The 23069-nt window shown below is 40.0% G+C and overlaps 3 protein-coding genes across 7 annotated transcripts; 2 read left to right on the top strand and 1 right to left on the bottom strand.

Annotated features, from left to right (window-relative positions):
• Positions 1-542: 542 nt before the first annotated feature.
• On the top strand, positions 543-5721 carry LOC110521528 (ankyrin repeat domain-containing protein 29). Of its 4 annotated transcripts, none has more exons than XM_021599127.2 (10): positions 543-786; positions 2326-2436; positions 3017-3115; positions 3375-3473; positions 3636-3734; positions 4208-4306; positions 4449-4547; positions 4746-4841; positions 5006-5104; positions 5219-5721. In XM_021599127.2, the coding sequence occupies exons 1-10, from the start codon at positions 775-777 to the stop codon at positions 5300-5302; spliced, it is 897 nt and encodes a 298-aa protein (XP_021454802.1). In that variant the 5' UTR covers positions 543-774; the 3' UTR covers positions 5303-5721. The 4 variants fall into 4 exon arrangements, with proteins under 4 accessions (XP_021454802.1, XP_021454803.1, XP_036824756.1 ...); XM_021599128.2 differs by having other exon boundaries at positions 558-786; positions 2326-2495; XM_036968861.1 differs by lacking the exon at positions 543-786 and adding an exon at positions 846-1021.
• Positions 5722-6314: 593 nt separating this feature from the next.
• On the top strand, positions 6315-11932 carry LOC110521525 (vacuolar protein sorting-associated protein 4B). The gene is made up of 11 exons (XM_021599125.2): positions 6315-6631; positions 7081-7192; positions 7545-7695; positions 7862-7923; positions 9191-9310; positions 9445-9601; positions 9770-9918; positions 10161-10242; positions 10442-10661; positions 10844-10984; positions 11071-11932. The coding sequence occupies exons 1-11, from the start codon at positions 6611-6613 to the stop codon at positions 11170-11172; spliced, it is 1317 nt and encodes a 438-aa protein (XP_021454800.1). The 5' UTR covers positions 6315-6610; the 3' UTR covers positions 11173-11932.
• Positions 11933-16120: 4188 nt separating this feature from the next.
• On the bottom strand, positions 16121-23069 carry plekhb2 (pleckstrin homology domain containing, family B (evectins) member 2). 2 transcript variants are annotated; one of them, XM_021599129.2, is made up of 8 exons: positions 22748-23069; positions 22389-22437; positions 21901-22053; positions 21569-21671; positions 21421-21460; positions 19670-19756; positions 17834-17951; positions 16121-17640 (listed from the first exon to the last, which is right to left on the bottom strand). In XM_021599129.2, the coding sequence occupies exons 2-8, from the start codon at positions 22423-22425 to the stop codon at positions 17495-17497; spliced, it is 684 nt and encodes a 227-aa protein (XP_021454804.1). In that variant the 5' UTR covers positions 22426-22437; positions 22748-23069; the 3' UTR covers positions 16121-17494. The 2 variants fall into 2 exon arrangements, with proteins under 2 accessions (XP_021454804.1, XP_036824822.1); XM_036968927.1 differs by lacking the exon at positions 22748-23069 and adding an exon at positions 22572-22725.

Consider the following 23069-nt stretch of genomic DNA (forward strand, 5'->3'; position numbering starts at 1 on the left):
GCTTCAGAATGAGGTCCTAAACCTAAAGAAATATAACCACAGCTGTGTGGGCTAATACAGTGGTATAGTGGTGCCTGGAGAAATGGGTATACTCTACTTCTGCCAACAACAAAAAACATACAAACAGCTCCACAACAAAATAAAAATTTTTGGTCTGGGAAAAATCCCCCAAAAATGTGGAGGATGTAGTTGCCCTTTTATTCAGAACGTTACCTGGGGTAAATTGTTCTCCCCGTACCCAGGATAAGTTGTAACAAAAATATGTCGATATCTTTGTTAGAAAAAAATACTATATTTCCCTCGACTGAGTGATGCTGAATGTCTAAAATGCCTAAATTTACCTTAATATACCCTAATACAGTTGTATGGCCGACTTTCTGGAGTTTAGGGGCATTAGGAGCAAGGACGGGCTTATGTGTAACAAAAAAAAAACAGATATAAAATAACAGCCTATTTTTCCTCAGGATAAATAAACTACTACCTCCAAAATGAAACTGTAACAGAATCGAACTCGTTTCATTTGGTTGAACAAACGACTCCATGAAATCGAATCAGACATAGCTGCAGCGGTCGTGACTCGTGCGCCTGTCTGTGTGTGGCTGGAGCGGCACTGCAGAGGATTTGCTGCGTGTTTTTTTCCAACAGCGCGCCGACACCCTAGGAGTAGTCAGTGTGGCAAAACGAATTACAGCCGTTATTACAGTTAAACCCATCGGGACGTTAGCAACAACAACCCATACGCAAGAAATATGAGTCACGAATGAAGTCCACAGGATGTCGTTCAAGGTAATCTCAACGTTCTCCTGCTTTTCTGCATATGTAGCTGAGTTGACTCAACTCCACTATATATAGATATCCACTATTACAGGGATCTAAACTAGAGCTACAGCTACTACTGCATAGGCTACTCTAACCATGCTTGGAATGAAGAGAGAGTAGCCTAATATAATATACTCAATACGAATGCTTACTTTCTTTGCGTACATGGCTTCTAATCTGTGCTGTTATGAATAGGCCTATGGTGAGTTATGCGCACGTAATAAATTAATACATCGCAGGGATTTAGCGGGCAATAATAACATCGTGATGGAAATTAGATATGCTGCTTTACTTTCGTGGTCATGGTCTTCCCGGACATATGCCGCGTTCAAGACAACTGGTAACTCGGAAATAAATAAGCTCTGACTGGAAAAAAATCGATTTGAATGGTCATCCAACTCGAAATTCCAATTCGAGAACTCGGGCCACTTTCTCGAGCTCAGACTTTCAGTCCTGAAGATCACTGACATCATGATTTGACCTGCATTTTTCCAAGTTTCCAGTTGTTCTGGCTAACATTAGCCACCTAACGTTAGCCAACGTTAGCAACAACACATTGGAATTCGTAACATATCATACGTTTTGGGAATTCATAACATATTGTACATTTTTGCAATTCATAACATATTCTAGGTTTTTGAGAATTCATGACATATACGAAATGTAATTTATCATAAGAAATGGATGATGGACATCCACAAATTAATACATACCATACGAAACTTAGCATGTCTCTGATTAAAAACAAAAATGTAACCTTCATTTAACTGGGTTAGACAGTTAAGAACAAATTCTTATTTACAACCAGGGGCAGAATGACAGATTTATACATTGTCAGCTCAGGGATTCGATCCAGCAACTTTTCGGGAACTGGCCCAACGTTCTAACCACTAGGCTACCTGTCACATACAGAATAATACGAATTGCTATGAGACCAAGTGGCAGCGACATGACAGTTTAATCTTAGCTAGGCTAGGGTTTAAGGTTAAAGGGTTAATTAAGGTTAGGGGAAGGGTTAGCTAACATGCTAAGTAGTTGCAAAGTAGCTAAGAAAGTAGTATGTAGTTGAACATTTGCTAAAATGATATGGTGATGAAATTCAAACACAACTTTTGGGTTGCTAGATGTTTGCGTTTTCTCTTGTCTGTGTTAAACATACCCAGATTAATTTGGACCTACATAAGTGGGTGGGAGCTACACACAACCAGACCAGAGACCATATAACCATACCCAATGCAAGAGCATAATCAACGTGTGTGTGTGTGCAAAGAGCCTCTGACCATATTGATTCTCATATTGATTGTGAACAGGAAGAGCCTGACTGCAACTAATTTTAAATGTTTTTCGCTATAACCTCCATTGTCTGACTAATACCAGCAAAGAAATTACTTGCCCAATTTTGACTTATGTGATGATACTGTAGATAGTGTCTTTTAGTCTGGTTACAGGTCTGTTATCTGACACTTGTGTCTGTTCGATGTTGTATCATGTGTGTTTGTCCTACAGAAGGAGACGCCCCTGGCTAATGCTGTGTTTTGGGCAGCTCGAAAGGGGAACTTGGCCCTGCTTCAGTTACTGCTCAACAGTGGCCGTGTGGATGCCGACTGCAGAGACAGTGTACGGACGCTGCATGCCCTGGCGGCTCAGCTGCACGCTTTACCCATAAACCACCTGTGGTAGGAGAGAAAGAGAGAGCTACAACTCTTCTCTGTGTGTGTGTGTGTGTGTGTGTGTGTGTGTGTGTGTGTGTGTGTGTGTGTGTGTGTGTGTGTGTGTGTGTGTGTGTGTGTGTGTGTGTGTGCAGGTGTATCTATGTCTCAATAATGTGTTGTAGGTCTGCTCATGTTCAGGTGCTTGCAGTTTCCATGTGTGTCACATCTAATTGTTTATTGTTGTGTGCTATTTGAAATGTAATGCTATGTCAAGTCTCCGCTGATAAGTTGAAGTATGTTTCAGCAACTTTCTCTAGAGATGAGGGAATGTGAATGATTGGGTGGAGCATCAGACAAGGGGTGGTACTTTGTAGGGCTGTGTGTGCAATTATGTTGTCTGGAGGAGAATCAAAACACAAAACAAAACAAAAACAAAAAAATCTATACCTCCAGGTTTCTTTCATGTGCAGTTTGAATGACATGTAAGACAATGATCTGACTGAACTGAGGTGTTGATTGATTGTGATCCCTCGATCTCTTTCCAGTTTCGCACCACAGCCCTGATGGTGGCGTCCTACAATGGCCACAGTGACTGTGCCAGGGAGCTGATCATGCAGGGAGCTGACATTAACCTGCAGAGAGAGGTAAAGTATACTCCCACTTTAGTACACCTTGGCGTCATTAGAAGAAATACCTTGGTTTTAGTGCTGCTCCTTGATAAACTGCAACCATCTGCTTTTCCGTAGTACAGCGTCTGAAATTAGCGTTGCATTATTGATGTTGCTTTGACACTAATGTGGTTAAAGTAGAAACAATAAGCAGTAAAGATGTTTGAAGCGTTGAGAAAATGTGTATGTCCTTTTTAAGGTCTTTCTGACATTGAATGCATGTTTCCACCCTCAGACAGGCTCCACTGCCCTCTTCTTCGCTTCCCAGCAGGGACACAACGAAGTAGTAAAGCTCCTCTTTGAATTTGGTGCCTCAACTGAATTCCAGACAAAGGTATGCCGTGTCACCTACAGAGAGAGAGAGAACATCACAGGGAGGCAGACAAAATATGCTGACGGCAGTGATCTAGTGTTGGATGTCTGCTGTGTATAGTCATATTCTATGTGCCAGTCACTGCGGGATATGTTGCTAATCTGTGTTCTCATGGTTTGGCAGGACGGTGGCACAGCCCTCTCTGCAGCCTGTCAGTATGGCCACTCTAAGGTGGTAGACACTCTTTTGAAGAATGGAGCCAATGTTCATGACCAGCTGCATGTGAGCATCCCTAACACCTATCTCATCTCACTATGTCTGTCCTTTTCCCACACTCCTGCAGAGCCTCACAGTGTCCAATGCTGTATTCCACAACACAGCAAAATCCCACTGGAAGACCCTCTCAGGTTACCGCTGAGTCAGACATGAGATGTATTTTGTTTGATGCAACACACAGAAGGGATTGGATTACTCAGTGTAACTATGTTACATGTTTGTATGAAAACAATACAGTAAGGCTTACATTCATTTCGACAGAGTGATTCTCTGCTCACTACTAGTTATGATATTGGTGATTGACAATAGTGTTTTTTGCATCATTAAAACATCAGCCTCTTTCTCTCCTTTCTATAAGATCCATTGTACCCACAACAGTGCCATTCTATGTGTTACTATTCATGAACAAGCCATACATTGCATAACTTTGTCATGCAGTTGCTTTGCTGTTGTGACATGTTTCTAATATCATGTTTCAGGATGGTGCCACCCCACTCTTCCTTGCTTCCCAGGAGGGTCATGTGACTGTCATACGTCAACTGCTGTCATCTGGAGCCAAAGTTAACCACCCTAGGGAGGTGAGGCCACTCCCCCAAACAATAATAGAGGACTTCAATAAAGGGACTGACTTCTTCATCTCTCTTCTCACCCTCTTCCTCCTTGTATTTTGTCTCCATTTTCTTTCTCTCACCCCCCTCCCTCACTATCCCTCCTCTCCAGGATGGCACAGCCCCCCTGTGGATGGCAGCCCAGATGGGACACAGTGAAGTAGTGAAGGTTTTACTTCTGCGTGGTGCAGATCGGGATGCTGACAGAAAAGTATGTTGTCCTTTAGCAACCCAGTGGGTACACAGTGGGTACACAGTGGGTACACAGTGGGTTGACAAAGACAAGATCTTCCATCAATATATTCAATCAAGTCATTTATTGAAATGCTTTTCTTTGTGTTAGGCATATTATATATTGAATGGGCAATTAAAATGTCAATGTCTCATGTTTCTTTTGATCTTATTGAAGGACGGGTCAACTGCATTATTCAAGGCAGCTTTCAAAGGACACAACAGTGTCATTGAGGAGCTCCTCAAGTTTTCCCCTTCAATGGGCCTTCTCAAGGTAAGATGCTTTCTCTTTGCCGTCTCCTGTCTCTGGCCATGACCCAGAGGAGTAGTTTTTATTCAGAAGTATATTGTGAAACATTGTATTGTAAAACTTTTATCAGTGTTTTAGTGATAAGAACCAGCCGTTAGTTAAGTGGCTTCACCATTCCATTTCTCCAGAATGGTTCCACAGTCCTCCACGCTGCTGTCATGGGTGGCAATCATAAAAGTGTAAACCTTCTGCTCGGGGCCAATGCAGACCCCACACTACCCAACAAGGTAAATCACTGCAGTGTGTACAGGGGAGAAGAAGCAAAGCAGAGGAGAAGGATGCATTTTAGGACGTTGCTCTGGTTGATTATTTTTTCATGACTGGTTTTGTTTTCTTTGCAGAACAATGAACGGCCAGCAGATCTTACAAAGAGTGATCGCATCCTGAGTGCTCTGCGACCACAAATCTTAAATGGAAGTAGTTGATGACAATCCTAGTTCCCACCTTAGACCATGGTTGTTTTATGGAGAGAAATGCACTGAGGGCTCCGAACAACAGAGAACAAACAAACAGGATTCAGTCACACTACAATACTTATATGGTGCTTGCTTTCAGTTGCAGCTTCAGAAAATACAATGCTATTTGGAGTAAACGTAACTGGACATATCAATATGTAGCCTACTACCAAAATGCATCCGTTTGTGGCTAGAGTTATTTTGCCATGTATATCCTTTTGTTTGAGGTGTTGTTCTAACTTTGCTGTATAGTTTTAGTTTCTAAAATATTGTATCCTGGTGCTGTGATATTTCTAAATATTTTGCATTTTTTTTATTTCTGCAATTTTAGTAAATGCAATACTGTACATTGGGTTAAATAAAATATGAATGTGGAAGAAAAAACAAAATTTCTCCTGTGACCAAGTCAATAACATGTGCTATAATAACAAGTCACTAGAGGTCAGTGTACTTACCGTTGGTACCAATGATCTATATAAACTCTGGATATTTAGATGCTGAGTTTGGCGATTGAGAGACTTTGAAGCCACCGGTCGGCCATATTGGCACTCCAGTAGGAGAGCAGTCCTCCATAGCAATGAATGGAATTCTACGGTATTTAAATGTAATGTTTCAAGGACAAAATGACATGTATTTAAGCATTTTTTGTTGTAGTGAGGACAGTAACATTAGTCATCTCAAAAAATTATACAACCAATGTTTTTAGATATTTCAAATGTTTATGTTTAGCTCACATAATATAATTTACAAGTATGCATTAAGGTATCTGTAATAGAGTAAATGTGGCGAAAACGAATGTAGACGTTCATTTATATAGCTTCCCCCAAGAAATTACCACAGTGGGGAGTGCCAAGATGGAGGCACGGTGGCTTCAACACAGCGCCCTTTAACAGTCATCTAGTGTATTTATAAATTACCAAGAAACTGAATCCATGCAAATGTGTCTGATGCTCTTTGTCTGGCCTCATTTATCGCATATGCAATGCACATACATTTTAAGAATAGGCTGTGAAATTGACCGCAGTAAACTGACAACGATAGGTCAGAAAAAGCTCTCGTCTCTTTTTGTGTTGATGTCACGTGTAAACCATAGGCGGAAGTGACACTCGACATCTTGATGCGGAAGAGATTCCGAAGAATTAAAGAACTGTCACCAAAATGACAACAAAACACTAACCAGAGCTAATAACGTCTTATTATAGCTATTGCACGTTGATTTACTGAGACGAGTGAAATTCTACGGTGGGTTATTTTTACCATCGTACGTAACCAGCACCCATGGCTAATAACAATTTACAGGTGAGTGAATCTCCAGCCAGATACAAAATAAATAAGTTAGCTAACTACTGTAGCTAACACATGATTGTATCGTTAGTCTACTGTGGGTTCATATGGCGTTATTATACGTTTGTCTAGTTAATGTCTCTCTTGACCCTAAGTATTTAATGAATTCGCATCAACTAAGTGTGTATGATTTCTGAATTTCCATTTACAAATGCCATTTTGACATACCTTTGTGACATCTTGCGGAAAAAGATCATAACGTCATGCTAATTAATGCCCTACCCTCTGTTGTTATGGTTCTTCTTTAACATAGCCCCGCAAGATCATGACGTCATGCTAATGCTCGACCCTCTGTTGTTATGGTTCTTCTTTAACATAGCCCCGCAAGATCATGACGTCATGCTAATGCTCGACCCTCTGTTGTTATGGTTCTTCTTTAACATAGCCCATGCATTGTGTTACAGAAAGCAATAGATCTTGCAAGCAAGGCTGCAGAAGAGGATAAGGCTAAAAACTACGAGGAAGCTCTCCGGTTGTACCAGCATTCCATTCAATACTTCCTTCATGTTGTTAAATGTGAGTTGTCTCTTATCTCAGTTCAACTTCCTGTTACTTCTTTTTTCAAGTTCTTAATTTGCATTTATACTGCAAACACAGAACATCTACATAGGCTACTTTGTTTTTCTGTTCCCTTTCATTTACTGATAGATGTGTGACTGACATGATTATGAACTGTGCACCTTTGACCTCAGAGTTTGGAATGAACTTTAAATGACCCCATTAGGAGCTATGGATCAACATGAACAATTTGTTCAGGAAACAACTTTAACAGTTTTGTTTCACTTTCACATTGAATGACCCACGTGTGAAGATTACCCAGCCTTGGACATAATGTGATGCCAACCTGTTACATTTCCTCTCCCTGCAGATGAGGCCCAGGGAGACAAGGCCAAGCAGAGCATCAGGGCAAAGTGTGCAGAGTACCTGGACCGAGCAGAGAAGCTGAAGGAATACTTGAAGAAGAAGGATAAGGCCCCTCCAGCCAAGCCTGTCAAGGAGTCCGGCTCTGATGACAAAGGGTGAGTGAGCATAAGAAATCCTGGGATGTGTTATAATCCTTACCAATCCTTCATTCTGATCTGATTCTTGGTTCTTTTGAACTGTGTTTATACTTTTTATGTGGCATAAAGGTGGGCCTCCTTATCAGTACAGTGATCTCAAACTACTTTGTTTTTTCTTTTGCAGGAATGACAGTGATGAAGGTGAAGGTGACCCAGAGAAAAAGAAGTTTAAAAATCAACTCTCAGGTGAGTTATATCATCAGCTACTTCACTTTTCACCATTTTTAGTGTGGCTCATACAAAGCTTTAATGCAGTCTTGTGAGACTGAATCTGTATTTGATTTGAATGATAAAAAGCGATATTTGCTGTCAGGGGTGTGAACGTTTAAACTAAATTGGGATCGTTAACGTTTACAAAAATCCTAAACCGAAAAAATGATGTTCACAGTGCAGTTATCACAAAACTACCACTAACAGGTCCCAATCATCATCAGGGAAAAATAGAAATTAAATGAATACTTAACCCAACAATGCTGTAAAGTTAGTAGGAGGAGAAATGCTTCTTTCAAATGATTTCCCACAGATATAAAGGGCTCCACACATCATCATTGTTAACAGTTGGAAAACATTTCAGAGAGTGAGACAGGGAAGTGACAGCAGCGAAGCCCTTTATGGCAATACTTTAAGAAGTTAAATGAGAAGGTGGTGAATTGAGCTAGTGCAGAGGCAGAACAGGAGCAATGCTAAAACATCTGAAAGGGAGACACCATGACCGTGAGCCCCAACCCATAGCTGGCAACAGCGCAGGCCCCCAACAACAGACATTAAACAGGCTCTTCACACGAAAGAAGTGCAATAAGGGATGGAGTGAGAAAATCACAGCTCTGATTACAGAAATCATTGCAGCTGATATGCAGCCATGGTTAAGGGTAGATAATGCCGGCTTCAATGTCCTAATGGCATATCTAGAACCAGACTACAAGAGTGTACAAATTCTACAGTGAAATTGTCAACAACAAAAAAATGTACAGAAATTGTACAATGATTGCTCTGGAAGTACAACGGTCGAGCTCTCAAACACCATACGTGGTGTTAACAACAGATTGTTGGATTTCTATGAACACGCTGTCATACATCACCGCAACGAGTCATCACATTGATGAGCAGTGGGACATGAAGTCCCATGTACTAACCACTTAGGACATGGAGGAGAGGCACACCCCAGAGAACCTAAAGATGGCATTAACTACCTTCGTTGCTGAGTGTGTGGGGGACAGCAGTAAGGTGAGCGCCATTTGGTAGCCATGACTGCGGTAGTTTGAACTGCATTGCCACCTAGCGGTCAGACGCAGGACCATGTCTGCATTGTGAATTCGCATGTCTTTTTCTGTGTGTATTTTTCTCTCTCAGTTGAAGCAGAAAAAAATGGCACTTTAAACGTTAAGAACATTTTAACATTTGTTACATCCCCATTTGCCGTACTACATTTCACCGACTTCTATCTATGTTACAGGGGCCATCGTCATGGAAAAGCCAAACATCAAGTGGAATGATGTAGCTGGGCTTGAGGGTGCAAAGGAGGCCCTTAAAGAAGCTGTCATCTTGCCCATCAAATTCCCTCACCTCTTCACCGGTATGAATAATGGAATTCAAGAAACACATACCATTCTAGATATTAACAGATGTATTGTGACTTGGAACAGTGCATCTGACGAGTAAATCGTTTTCAATAAAGAATACCTAAGTATATTTGTCTTTGGTGTCCAGGAAAGCGAACTCCATGGAGAGGGATCCTGCTGTTTGGCCCTCCTGGTACAGGGAAGTCTTATCTGGCCAAGGCTGTGGCCACAGAAGCCAACAACTCTACCTTCTTCTCTATCTCCTCCTCTGACCTGGTGTCCAAGTGGCTGGGGGAGAGTGAAAAGTGAGTGATGGGGCAAGGAGGGTTGGCAGGTTGCTATGCAATCAAATCAATATACTATTTGAAAGGATATTTCTCATACATCCCTATCTCTCTCCTTCTCCTCTGTATTCTTCTCCCACACTGTCCTTTGGTCTCATATTCACTCTCCACAACTCTTTCTATCTTCAGGTTGGTGAAGAACCTGTTCAGCCTGGCCAGGGAGAACAGGCCCTCCATCATCTTCATCGACGAGATAGACTCTCTGTGTGGCTCCAGGAGTGAGAACGAGAGTGAAGCAGCCCGCCGCATCAAGACTGAGTTCCTGGTCCAGATGCAGGGTGAGAGAGCCAGCCACTGGGCTGACAGACTGTACAGTTTACACAAGCCTGTCCTCAGATCCTGATTACCTTGTACTTTGAGTATTGACACAACTGCTTTGGCCACTATGTCGTTTGGCACTGAACCTTTTTGTTGGTGCGGTATCACCAGAACAACTAAACAACCATTTTTCTTGCCAGATTTTAGCTTTCCTTTTGACTGAATCAGCTATATATTTAAAGAATTATCTCTCTTCTCTGAGGTGTTGGAAATGACAATGAGGGAGTCCTGGTTCTAGGAGCCACAAACATCCCCTGGACACTGGACTCTGCTATTAGGAGAAGGTCAGTGTATATTTATCCTCTGATGATCTCAAGTCCTTTATCTTATTGTGAAGATGTATTATTCACCATTTTGGGACCAAGTGACTCTTATTAAACAGATTGTTAAACATTATAGATAAATAATGGGATGACCCTTGCTGTATCTCCATATAAACATTCCCATATCAGATATCACAACTGTCGTGTTTCTGTGCCTCAGGTTTGAGAAGAGGATCTATATCCCTCTGCCTGAGGGGCAAGCCCGCTCCTTCATGTTCAAGCTGCATCTGGGCTCCACCCCCAATGAGCTCACTGAATCAGACTATGTGACCCTGGGTAAGAAGACGGAAGGCTACTCTGGAGCAGACATCAGCGTCATCGTAAGGGACGCCCTCATGCAGCCAGTCAGGAAGGTGCAGTCGGCCACTCACTTCAAACGGGTATGTGACATTCAAACAGGGACAGGGCTCACCTTGGTGCAGTGAATCTTAATTCATTTAATTTTCCTCATCTGATAGTTGTAAAGGAAGCATTGAGTCATATGAATACTCTGTCAATGAAACATCAGTTATCACAAATCCATGTACCATTTTTGCCCATGCGTTCTTCTTCATACACCCAGGTCCAAGGGTCATCATGGAACCATCCCAACCTCGTGGTAGACGATCTCCTGACCCCATGCTCACCAGGAGATCCAGACGCCATAGAGATGACCTGGATGGATGTTAATGGGGAGAAACTCATGGAGCCCATTGTTTGCATGGTGAGAAGAACATAGATATTTTAGATTTTGAACATGAGGGAGCAAGTATGTGATGCTAACTGACCATTGTGATGTGCTGTTCACAGGCTGATATGCTGAGGTCACTGCACAACACCAAGCCAACTGTGAACGAGCAGGACTTGGACAAACTCAAGAAGTTCACAGAGGACTTTGGTCAGGAAGGCTAATACTCAACCAAATAATGCGAACACAACTTTCCTTTCTCATATCCTTTTTCCTCACTGGTTCTCAGGCCTGCATTTGCTACTGTACTTTCTCTCCACAAGTAGCAAAGGGGCTTCATGTTTCATGTATGTTAATTTGTTGACTTACTTTGTTAGTTGCCAATACATACCCATAATAGTGTACCCATAGTATACAACTTTTCTTTTTACAAAGATAGATTGGTTGAAGATGGTGATGGTCTCAAATAATATGGATTCATGAAAAGTATTTATAATTTATGCTTTAAAACACTAAAGTGTCTGTTTTGGCCTTGATGGCATCAAACAAGCAATGCATGCAATTGTGCATTACAATAACTCCTCCAAAAGTCCTTTACTCGTTGAAGTGCATCTATGGTTTGATAAGATAGATGAGGATTGGCTGTTTTGTTGTACTGTAATGTGTTTGGACATTGTTTACCAATGTTTTTTTCTTTGTATTCATTTTTCTTACCAAGAAGGGCTGCATCTGTAATTTTGACTCTGTGTTGATGGAGCAGCACTCATTGAAGAGGACCATATCATGATTAACTACCAGCAACTTTAATGATTACAATTTTCTTTCATCAGTTTTTATGTAGAGTATTTTCATATTGTTTTTCTGTATGCTGTTTTTGAAAGAAGATGTTGGACTGAGTGCCTTGCTGGTCAAAAGAAAGTAAAAGTACTTTGGAATGGGTTGGTGGGGGTATGTTATAATGTAATAAAACCCTATGATTATTGATCTTCAAGGGAAATCAGTAATAGAGTGAGCAATAATCCTTTGTAAAGTGTTTTTGACCCCTTAATATGTACTTCCCACATCTTTGCAGACTTCAAATGTTTTGTACAAGTTGTGCCTTGAAGAAGAATCAATGTGCAGTGCATTCGGAAAGTATTCAGACCCCTTGATTTTGTTAGCCTTATTCTAAAATTGATCAAATATTGTTTTTCTCATAAATCTACACACAATACTCCATAATGACAAAGTGAAAACTGTTTTTAGAATTTTTTGCAAATGTATTACAAATAAAAAACAGATACCTTATTTACATAAGTATTCAGACCCTTTGCTATGAGACTTGAAATTGAGCTCAGGTGCATCCTGTTTCCATGAATCATCCTTGAGATGTTTTTACAACTTGATTGGAGTCCACCTGTGGTAAAGTCAATTGATTGGACATGATTTTGAAAGGCACATTTTGAAAAGGCACCTGTTGACAGTGTATGTCAGCAAAAACCAAGCCATGAGGTCAAAGGATTAGTCCGTAGAGCTCCGAGACAGGATTGTGTCGAGACACACATCTGGGCAAGGGTACCAAAAAATGTCTGCAGCATTGAAGGTCCCTCAAAACACAGTGACCTGCATCATTCTTAAATAGAAGAAGTTTGGAACCACCAAGACTCTTCCTAGAGCTGGCCACCTGGCCAAACTGAGCAATCGGGGGAGAGGGGTCTTGGTCAGGGAGGTGACCAACTACACGAAAGTCACTCTGACAGAGCTCCAGAGTTGCTCTGTGGAGATGGGAGAACCAGAAGGACAACCATCTCTGCAGTACTCCACCAATCAGGCCTTAATGGTAGAGTGCCAGATGGAAGCCACGCCTCAGTAAAAGTCACATGACAGACTGCTTGGAGTTTGCCAAATGGCACCTAAAAACTCTCAGAACAATATAAACAAGATTGCACACTTTGGCCTGAATGCCAAGCATCACGTCTGGAGGAAACCTGGCACCATCCCTACAGTGAAGCATGGTGGTGGCAGCATCATGCTGTGGGGATGTTTTTCAGTGGCAGGGACTGGGAGACTAGTCAGGATCGAGGGAAAGATGAACGGAGCAAAGTACAGAGGGATCCTTGATGAAAACCTGCTCCAGAGTGCTTAGGACCTCAGACTGGGGCAAAGGTTCACCTTCCAACAGGACAACGACCCTAAGCACACAGCCAAGACAACGCAGCAGTGGATTCGTGACAAGTCTCTGAATGTTGAGTGGCCCAGCCAGAGCCCAGACTTGAACCCAATCAAACATCTTTGGAGAGACCTGAAAATAGCTGTGCTGCGACGCTCAACATCCAACCTGATAGAACTTGAGAGATTCTGCAGAGAAGAATCAGAGAAACTCTCCAAATACAGATGCGCCAAGCTTGTAGCATCGTTCCCAAGAAGACTCGAGGCTGTAATCGCTGCCAAAGGTGCTTCAACAAAGTAATGAGTAAAGGATCTGAATACTTATGTAAATTAGATATTTTCATTTATTATTTTTAATACATTTGCAAACATTTCTAAAAACCTGTTTTTTCTTTGTCATTATGGGGTATTGTGTGTAGATTGAAAAAGTCAAGGGGTCTGAATACTTTCCAATTGCACTGTATATCCTCTCACTTTCCACTATAGCCAATGAAACTTCAGATACCCTATTAAAAAATGACGCATATTCAGATAGTTCCTTACTTGGTAATGATTATATACAGCTGTGTTTCTATAACTTCAGACTTTTCTTTCATAGAAAAAAATGGATAAACCTCAATGTACAGTAGTAGTCTTTTATTTTCTCATTTGAGCAGTTTACATGTCTGTCTGGTCACTGGGGTGAGGTGAATAGCATTGAGCAATGCTAAGAAGGGAGGAGTTTGTCTTCATAAAAGAAGAACGAACGATCATTATGTATTCTTTTGGCAATACTGTTAACATGTATGACTGTGGGTTTTCCTATAATTATGTATTCAAGATTATTTTCTGGGATTTTCCAGAGGTATCCAGTTTGTTGTGTTCTGATCTTGAACATATATGTACATAAAACTATTACTTACTGAAATGACTGATGTTTGGTTTTACTTTACTTATCTTTGGATGTATGTATATTTATATATATACACTACCGGTCAAAAGTTTTAGAACACCTACTCATTCAAGGGTTTTTCTTTATTTTACTATTTTCTACATTGTAGAATAATAGTGAAGACATCAACACTATGAAATAACACACACAAAAGTGATAAACAAATCAAAATATATTTTAGATTCTTCAAAGTAACCACCTTTGGCTTTGATGACAGCTTTGCACACTCTTGGCATTCTCTCAACCAACTTCATGAGGAATGCTTTTCCAATAGTCAATAGAGTTCCCACATATGCTGAGCACTTGTTGGCTGCTTTTCCTTCACAAAGCGGTCCAACTCATCCCAAACCATCTCAATGGGGTTGAGGTCGGGTGATTGTGTAGGCCAGGTCATCTGATGCAGTACTCCATCACTCTCCTTGGTCAGAGAGCCCTTTCACAGCCTGGAGGTGTGTTTGGGGTCATTGTCCTGTTGAAAAACAAATGACAGTCCCACTTAGCGCAAACCAGATAGGATAGCCTATCGCTGCAGAATGATGTGGTAGCCATGCTGATTAAGTGTGCCTTGAATTCTAAATAAATCACAGTGCCACCAGTAAAGCACCCCCACACATCATACCTCCTCCATGCTTCACAGTGGGAATCACACATGCGGAGATCATATTCGTTCACCTACTCTGCATCTCACAAAGACACGGTGGTTGGAACCAAAAATATCAAATTTGGACTAATCAGACCAAAGGACAGATTTCCACCGGTCAAATGTCCATTGCTTGTGTTTCTTGGCCCAAGCAAATCTCTTATTTGTGTACTTTAGTAGTGGTTTCTTTGCAGCAATTCGACCATGAAGGCCTGATTCACGCAGTCTCCTCTGAACAGTTGATGTTGAGATGTGTCTGTTACTTGACCTCTGAAACATTTATTTTGGCTACAATCTGAGGTGCAGTTAAGTCTAATGAACTTATCCTCTGCAGCAGAGGTAACTCTGGGTCTTCCTTTCCTGTGATGGTCCTCATGAGAGCCAGTTTCATCATAGCGCTTGATGGTTTTTGTGACTGCACTTGAAGAAACTTTCAAAGTTCTTGACATTTTCTGGATTGACTGACTGTCATGTCTTAAAGTAATGATGAACTGTTGTTTCTCTTTGCTTATTTGAGCTGTTCCTGCTATAATATGAACTTGGTCTTTTGCCAAATAGGGCTGTATTCTATGTACCACCCCAACCTTGTCACAACACAACCGATTGGCTCAAATGCATTAAGTAAAGAAATTCCACAAATTAACATTTAACAAGGCACACCTGTTACTTGAAACGCATTCCAGGTGAATACCTCATTAAGCTGGTTGAGAGAATGCCAAGTGTGCAAACCTGTCATCAAGGCAAAGGGTGGCTACTTTGAGGAATATCAAATATAAAATATATTTTGGTTGGTTTAACACTTTTTGGTTACTACATGATTCCATGTGTGATTTCATAGTTGTGATGTCTTCACTATTATTCTACAATGTAGAAAATAGTAAAAATAAGAAATAACCCTTGAATGAGTAGGTGTGTCCAAACTTTTGACTGGTACTGTATATATTTCCAACTGCAATTATAAACTGACATATAGCTTATCATTCACAAGAAACTGGGATGTAAACACAATGCATAGGAGAGTAATATTGTGATACTAACAGTGGTGTGAAATATAGGGAACGGTGTTAAGAGACAAGTGTTTTGTCCCCAGAGCCAACACACACAGCACTGTCATGTCAAATGTGTAAATAATCTATAGAATGTGCGTGTAGTCTACATTTCATACTAACTTAGCACTATTATTGATTTGCTCTCGACTGTCATATCAAAGTTGATTGTTTTTCAAACACCATGGCTGCGTTTACACAGGCAGTCCAATTCTGATATTTAGTTTCAGTAATTGGTATTTTTACCAATCAGATCTGAAAAAGATCTGATGTGATTGGTCAAATGACCAGTCAAAAGACGAATTACTGGAAAAGAGATCAGAATTGGGCTGTCTGTGTAAACGCAGCCCTTGAGCCAAGGTGGAACTCAGAAGTTGCTAGGATTTACATATAGTTTCAAAAGTGAATTAATGTGAATTTAATAATCATTTAATACATAATGGTTAAAATGTCATACATCACTGAAGAGCAATAAACAATGCATTAATTCTGCATAACAAAGCATGTTTCCCATTTTAAATGTAAGGTATGATTTTTACTTCATTTGTTATCAAATAAATATCCTATATCATAAATTACTGTATACAACTTTCATGTCAAAAGAGGAAACATAACCTAGTATTCCAAATGTCTATACAAGGTGGCATAACTTTGAATGAAATGTAAGACTTTGAAATTGAATATAAAAGGTTAATAGGTGAGAAACCAGTCTCTATGATGTGTTCAGTGATAAAAAAAAATGGGGCCACTCAATTATTTAACTAGTAACTTACCCACTTAACCAAAGAGCACAATGTAATTAGTCAAATATACCATTAATATCAGTAACAGGAAAAAGTTAAATATTTAAAAAATCATTTGGGGAGTGTGAGTAAAGTCAAAACAATTCAAATGTCAAGGAGTATCTTTCAGAGTTCTGTTGTAGCAGCGATTAAACTTAAGATGAACCTGATGATGCTTGTGCATACCCTAACAAACACATGCATCTCCTGAAAATCCATTCAAACGTGAGATAAAATACAGGTTTAACAGCTGACAATAGTAATAGGAAAACAAAACAAGGACTGTAGTAAAGAAGAAAACAAATCCCATGTTCACTTCCCCTTAACAAATGATATCTAATATATTACCATGTTAAAGGAATGACAATAACGAAGTAACAACATATGAAGGTGAGTAAAATGACAAAGATGAAGTAGAAAACCCCCACAAATGCACATTGGATGTAAGACAGGTTTTAGGTGAAGAATCAGGATGCACAACCCTCAAAGGAACAAAGAAATGTAGCCTACACACTCAGGCAGGTGCCACTATACTTTTTTTCCACATTCTTATTGACCACTCTATTACATGGGACATCAGAACACTTGAAATTCGCTAGACCTGAAAAGATATATTTAATATCTCTCTCAAAACCTTTCCTTCAAATGTGCATTATAATATCCAATTATCATTTGCGTTTATTCAAAAGTACATTCGTGTTTCAAACAAAAGGACAGACAGTACAAACAAAAGAGGCAAGCTGCATAATAGCTACTGTGCCTAATAGAAAGTGCTAGAGCATTAATACATCAAAAGTTTTGGTAAGGACACAAATGGAGTAATTTACTGGCACATCACAATCATGCGTCATAGGTGAACAAAGCCCAACCATCACATACATTTAACTCCTCCATCGCTGTCACATGGCTACAGAGATGAAGTTGCAGTGCTACCAACATGTGGGAACGGTGTGTGTCAGTTGGGGGTGGGTATCGTTGTAAGCTGTTCCTATGAAGACACTAGAAGACAGAGAAGAGAGAGCCAAGAGCCAATCCAGTCGCAGCTCCAGCGAGCATGCTGAGAGCCACGTCTCCTCCATCGTCACGTTGACGCTCGTGAACAATAACCTGATTCATCCCTTGAGGATTCCTCATAGGATATGCTCCTACAAATCACGGTGGGAAACATTAACTGGAGTTAGAATGGTGAAAAAAAAGCTATATTGCAAAATAGTAATGGAAAGATTACATCCATTAAAAGAACAAAGGAACATTTAATTAAATGTGATTATCAACGTAACTTCGACATTCCTTCGGGAGCATGCAAACTAAAAAAGTGTGAATTCACCCTGTGCGTACCTTGGTACTGATAGGGGTATGCAACAGCATAGGGCTGCCCATCAGCTGAGTAAATTATCTGTGTGCCATGGACAGGAGGAGCTGGGGCATACCCTCCATAAGCATCCGGAACATAAACCTGTTGGAAAAGCAGATATCACTTGTGTCACTATTGGGGAGACTACCACTACTGCCCTGGTATCAAGAGAACTGATGCAAGCCATATACATTTATCCAAAACCACAATATATAGCATAAACACCATGTTACAGTGCCTTCAGAAAGTTCACACCCCTTTACTTTTTTCCATATTTTGTTGTGTTACAGCTTGAAGGTAAAATTGATTACATGTAGATTTGTTGTCACGGGCCAACACACAATACCCCATAATGTCAAAGTGGAATTATGTTTAAATATATTAATTACATGTGAAAAACTGAAATGTCTCGAGTCAATAAGTATTCAACCCCTTTGTTATGGCAATTTGCTTAACAAGTCACATAATAAGTTGCATGGACTCACTGTGTGCAATAATAGTGTTCAACATGATTTTTTAATGACTACCTCATCTCTGTACCCAACACATACAGATTATTGTGAGGTCCTTCAGTCGAGCAGTGAATTTCAAAACAGATTCAACCACAAAGACCAGGGACGTTTTCCAATGTCTCAAAGGGCACCTATTGGTGTGAAAAAAAAGTACATTTAAAAAAAAAAAAAATTTTAAAGGCAGACATTGAATAACCCTTTGATAGTGAAGTTCTTAATTACACTTTGGATGTTGTCTCAATACACCCAGTCACTACAAAGATACAGGCGTCCATCCTAACTTAGCTGCCAGAGAGGAAGAAAACCGCCCAGGAATTTCACCATGAGGCCAATGGTGATTTAAAAGAACAGTTAGTTTAATGGCTGTGATTGGAGAAAACTGAAGATGGAACAACAACATTATAGTTACTCCACAATACTAACCTAACTGACAGAGTGAAAAGAAGGAAGCCTGCACAGAACAAAAAAATACTCCAATACATGCATCATGTTTGCAACAAGGCACTAACTAAAGTAATACTGCAAATAAATGAGGCAAAGCAATTAGCTATTTGTCCTGAATACAAAGTGTTATGTTTGGGGCAAATCCAATACATTACTGAGTACCACTCCATATTTTCAAGCATAGTGTTGGCTGCATCATGTTATGGGTATGCATGTAATTGTTAAGGACTGGGGAGGTTTTTGTTAGGATTTTGAAAAAAAGAAAATAAATAATGCTATTCACAAGCAAAATCCTGGAGAAGAATCTGGTTCAGTCTGCCTTCTACCAGACACAGAGATGAATTCACCTTTCAGCAAGACAATACCCTAAAACACACGGCCAAATCTTTACCGGACTTGCATACAAAGAAGGCAGTCAATGTTCCTGAGTGGCCGAGTTACAGTTGGATTTAAATCTACTAGAAAATCTATGGCAAGACCTGAAAATGGTTGTCTAGCAACCAATTTGGTAGAGCTTGAATAATTTTTTCAATAATAAATGGGCAAATTATGCACAATCCAGGTGTGGAAACCTCAGACTTACCCAGAAAGACTCACGGCTATAATCGCTGCCAAAGGTGCTTCTACAAAGTATTGACTTGGGTGTGAATACTTGAGATATTTCTGTATTTTATTTTCAATAAATGTGCAAAAATGTCTAAAAACCAACTGTTCACTCTCATTAAGGGGTATTGCATGTAGATTGAAATCAGGCTGTAACAACAAAATGTGGAGTAAGTAAAGCGGTAGACTAAATCGGTAGCACTAGACTGCTAAAAGCATATTTAGAAACGTAAAGTCTAGGCAGCAGGTTCACATACATACCGGAGGTGGAGGACCATATTCAGAATATGGAGGAGGGGCAGAAGCAACAATTTGCTGTGCTAAGCCAATCTGAGGAGGAGCGACCACCTAAAAATAAAGAGATACACACAATACCAGTCCAAGGTTTCTGCACGCCAACTCATAAATAAATATCAGAATTGGGCTGCCTGTGTAAACGCAGCCATGGTGTTTGAAAAACAATTAAATTTGATATGACAGTCGAGAGCAAATAAATAATAGTGCTTAGTTAGTATGAAATGTATACTACACGCACACTCAATAGATTATTTACACATTTGACATGACAGTGCTGTGTGTGTTGGGTCTGGGGACACACCGCTTGTCTCTTAACACAATACCCTATATTTCACACCACTGTTAGTATCACAATATTACTCTCCTATGCATTGTGTTCACATCCCAGTTTCTTGTGAATAATAAGCTATATGTCAGTTTAGAATTGCAGTTGGATATATATATATATACAGTACCAGTCAAAAGTTTGGACACACCTACTCATTCAAGAGTTTTTCTTTATTTGTACTATTTTCTACATTGTAGAATAGTAGTGAAAACATCGAAACTATGAAATAACACATATGGAATCATGTAGTTTTTTCTTGTTCTTATCTGTAATTATATATATTTTTAAACTGCATTGTTGGTTAGGGGCTTGTAAGTAATCATTTCACCTGTTGTAGTCACCGCATGTGACTAATAAAATTTGATTTAGTAACCCAAAAAAGTGTTAAATCAAAAGATATGTTATATTCTTCAAAGTAGCCACCCTTTGCCTTGATGACAGCTTTGCGCTCTTGACATTCTCTCAACCAGCTTCACCTGGAATGCTTTTCCAGCTGTCTTTAATGAGTTCCCACATATGCTGAGCACTCTTCTTATTTGTGTACTTTAGTAGTGGTTTCTTTGCAGTAATTCAACCATGAAGGCCTGATTCACGCAGTCTCCTCTAAACAGTTGATGTTGAGATGTGTCTGTTACTTGAACTCTGTGAAGCATTTATTTGGGCTGCAATCTGAAGTGCAGTTAACTCTAATGAAATTATGCTCTGCAGCAGAGGTAACTATGGGTCTTCCTTTCCTGTGGCGGTCCTCATGAGAGCCAGTTTCATCACAGCTCTTTGTGGTTTTTGCGACTGCACTTGAAGAAACTTTCAAAGTTCTTGAAATTTTCCTGATTGACTGACTTTCATGTCTCACAAGTAATGATGGACTGTCGATTCTCTTTGCTTATTTGAGCTGTTCTTGCCATAATATGGACATGGTCTTTTACCAAATAGGGCTATCTTCTGTATACCACCCCTACCTTGTCACAACAACTGATTGGCTTAAGCGCATTAAGGAAAGAAATTCCACAAATTAACTTAACAAGGCACACCTGTTAATTGAAACACATTCCAGGTGACAACCTCATGAAGCTGGTTGAGAGAATGCCAAGAGTGTGAAAACCTGTCAAGGTTTGGCTACTTTGAAGAATATAAAATATAAGATATATTTTGATTGGTTTAATATTTTTTTGGTTACTACATTATTGCATGTGTTACTTCATAGTTTTGATGTCTTCGCTACTATTCCACAACGTAGAAAATAGTAAAAATAAAGAAAAACCCTGGAATGAGTAGGTGTGTCCAAACTTTTGACTGGTACTGTATATTAAGACCTGAGCTATAATACTGTCCATAAGTAGACTAGGATATGCAGGCAGAGGGTCTTTTCAGACCAGCAGAAACTCACAGAGCTGATTCTGGCATCCTGGAGAGCCATGGTCCATGCCCTGAAACAACGATGAGAAAACAAGAATAAACATGAGTTTTCAGCAGGCTAACCCATATACACACACAACTAATCAGTCATATTAATTACAATGGGAAAGATGTCTTACAGTGCATCATCTGCACTGTCTCCACAAATGCTGATAACTCGTCCATCTCTGCAGACTATCTGGAGCAGGGCATCGCGACTTCTGCCCTCTGGAGGGTTTAGATCTGTGGACAGTGAAAAGGTGGATGGGACTGTTGGTTGATGGGTTGGTGTGGATACATTTTAATCATTAAGTAGACGCCCTTATGCAAGGTGACTTACAGTTAGAGCATTCATCTTAAAATTGCTGGGGGGGGGGGGGGGGGGGGGGGGGGGGGGATAGTTCACATTTTATCCTATTGTGAGTTGAGAGGATTGGATAGAAAAGTATAGCAGATGTAAGTAGTCAAGTACCTTGACATGCAGTTGCACTGCGAATGTTAATGCAGTCCACTCTCATGTGGATCTCATCCTCCATATCTCGCCGGTGCTGGTCATCATAGAAAACCAGCCGCCCATCAGACCACAGATCAAACCAGTTCCTCTTCCACCGCCGCAGAATAGTGCCTGTATCATTTAATTATATTTTATTTAATTACTCTTAGCACTTTGTGCAAACACAGGTCTAAGCCCCAAAAAGCCCATGGTGGTATGGAAAACTGCATGACGAAATTCTGTGAAGTGTCAGGAAAAAAACAATAGAAAACATTTCTGCAACGAAAACAAGCACTTCTATTGAACATGTTCAGAAAACAGGGAGGAACCTACATGAATCTGTCCAATAGAATCGCTAGTTTTCGTTGCAAAACGTTTGGAATAATGATTACACTCCAGGTTTGTGACAGACTTGTGTACTGCACTAGTGACAGTGTACAGCTAACGTTAGCTACAGCTCCACTCACTCTGCCGATGGAGGAAGCCACTTTTCACAATCGACATCGTTAGGTTACTCTGAAAATAAACAATTATAAACATTTGGAAACAACAACAAAAATGCTTACTGGATATAGCGAAATCTATTTAAGTATCTACAAGGTCATTTTCATATCTAATAGCTAGTTTAGCTAAACCATCCTAACACTCACTGCCTACACTAGTGCCTGGTATGCTAACTAACGTTAGCTTGGGAACGTTAGCTGACCGAATCTATTTACGTTGGCATTTGACACTTTGGTAAACTATGTTTTGAAACTTATTCAGACAATATTGCTGTCGATTATAATATGACTAGCTACACATGCCATATCTGTAATTAAATTACCTCTTGTGGAACGTCCTTTTCAAAGCCCTGAGAGGACAAAAGTTAACTGTCTTGTTTTGAATGACATCATCAATATCAGCTGACTGGTCCTTAATTAGAATGCTGGGAATTGAAGCCACGATAAACAATCATATTATTCGTTCGCTGTAATGTTACAATAATAAGTCGTTATTGTCTTTACTTTTAAAATATAAAGGAGCCAAACCCTAAAGTTATCCAATCATAAGGACATGTTCAAATCTGTATCTTTTGAGACAAAGAAAATCTAGGATGTCATGAATTATGAATATCTGTAGTTAATGTTCAGCTAATGAATGCTGTG

This window comes from Oncorhynchus mykiss, chromosome 30 (assembly GCF_013265735.2).
Source record: "Oncorhynchus mykiss isolate Arlee chromosome 30, USDA_OmykA_1.1, whole genome shotgun sequence".
Lineage (NCBI taxonomy): Eukaryota > Metazoa > Chordata > Actinopteri > Salmoniformes > Salmonidae > Oncorhynchus > Oncorhynchus mykiss.

Coding starts and splice junctions, on each gene's coding strand:
- LOC110521528 (XM_036968861.1), top strand. Junction 2,437..3,016: donor ATGCCGACTGCAGAGACAGT/GTACGGACGCTG, acceptor ATCTCTTTCCAG/TTTCGCACCACAGCCCTGAT. Junction 3,474..3,635: donor CAACTGAATTCCAGACAAAG/GTATGCCGTGTC, acceptor ATGGTTTGGCAG/GACGGTGGCACAGCCCTCTC.
- LOC110521525 (XM_021599125.2), top strand. CDS start 6,611: ATGGCTAATAACAATTTACAG. Junction 7,193..7,544: donor CTTCCTTCATGTTGTTAAAT/GTGAGTTGTCTC, acceptor CTCTCCCTGCAG/ATGAGGCCCAGGGAGACAAG. Junction 9,919..10,160: donor GTTCCTGGTCCAGATGCAGG/GTGAGAGAGCCA, acceptor CTCTTCTCTGAG/GTGTTGGAAATGACAATGAG.
- plekhb2 (XM_021599129.2), bottom strand. CDS start 22,425: ATGTCGATTGTGAAAAGTGGCTTCCTCCATCGGCAGA. Junction 21,461..21,568: donor GACAGTGCAGATGATGCACT/GTAAGACATCTT, acceptor TCGTTGTTTCAG/GGCATGGACCATGGCTCTCC. Junction 17,641..17,833: donor ATACCCCTATCAGTACCAAG/GTACGCACAGGG, acceptor CGTGATTTGTAG/GAGCATATCCTATGAGGAAT.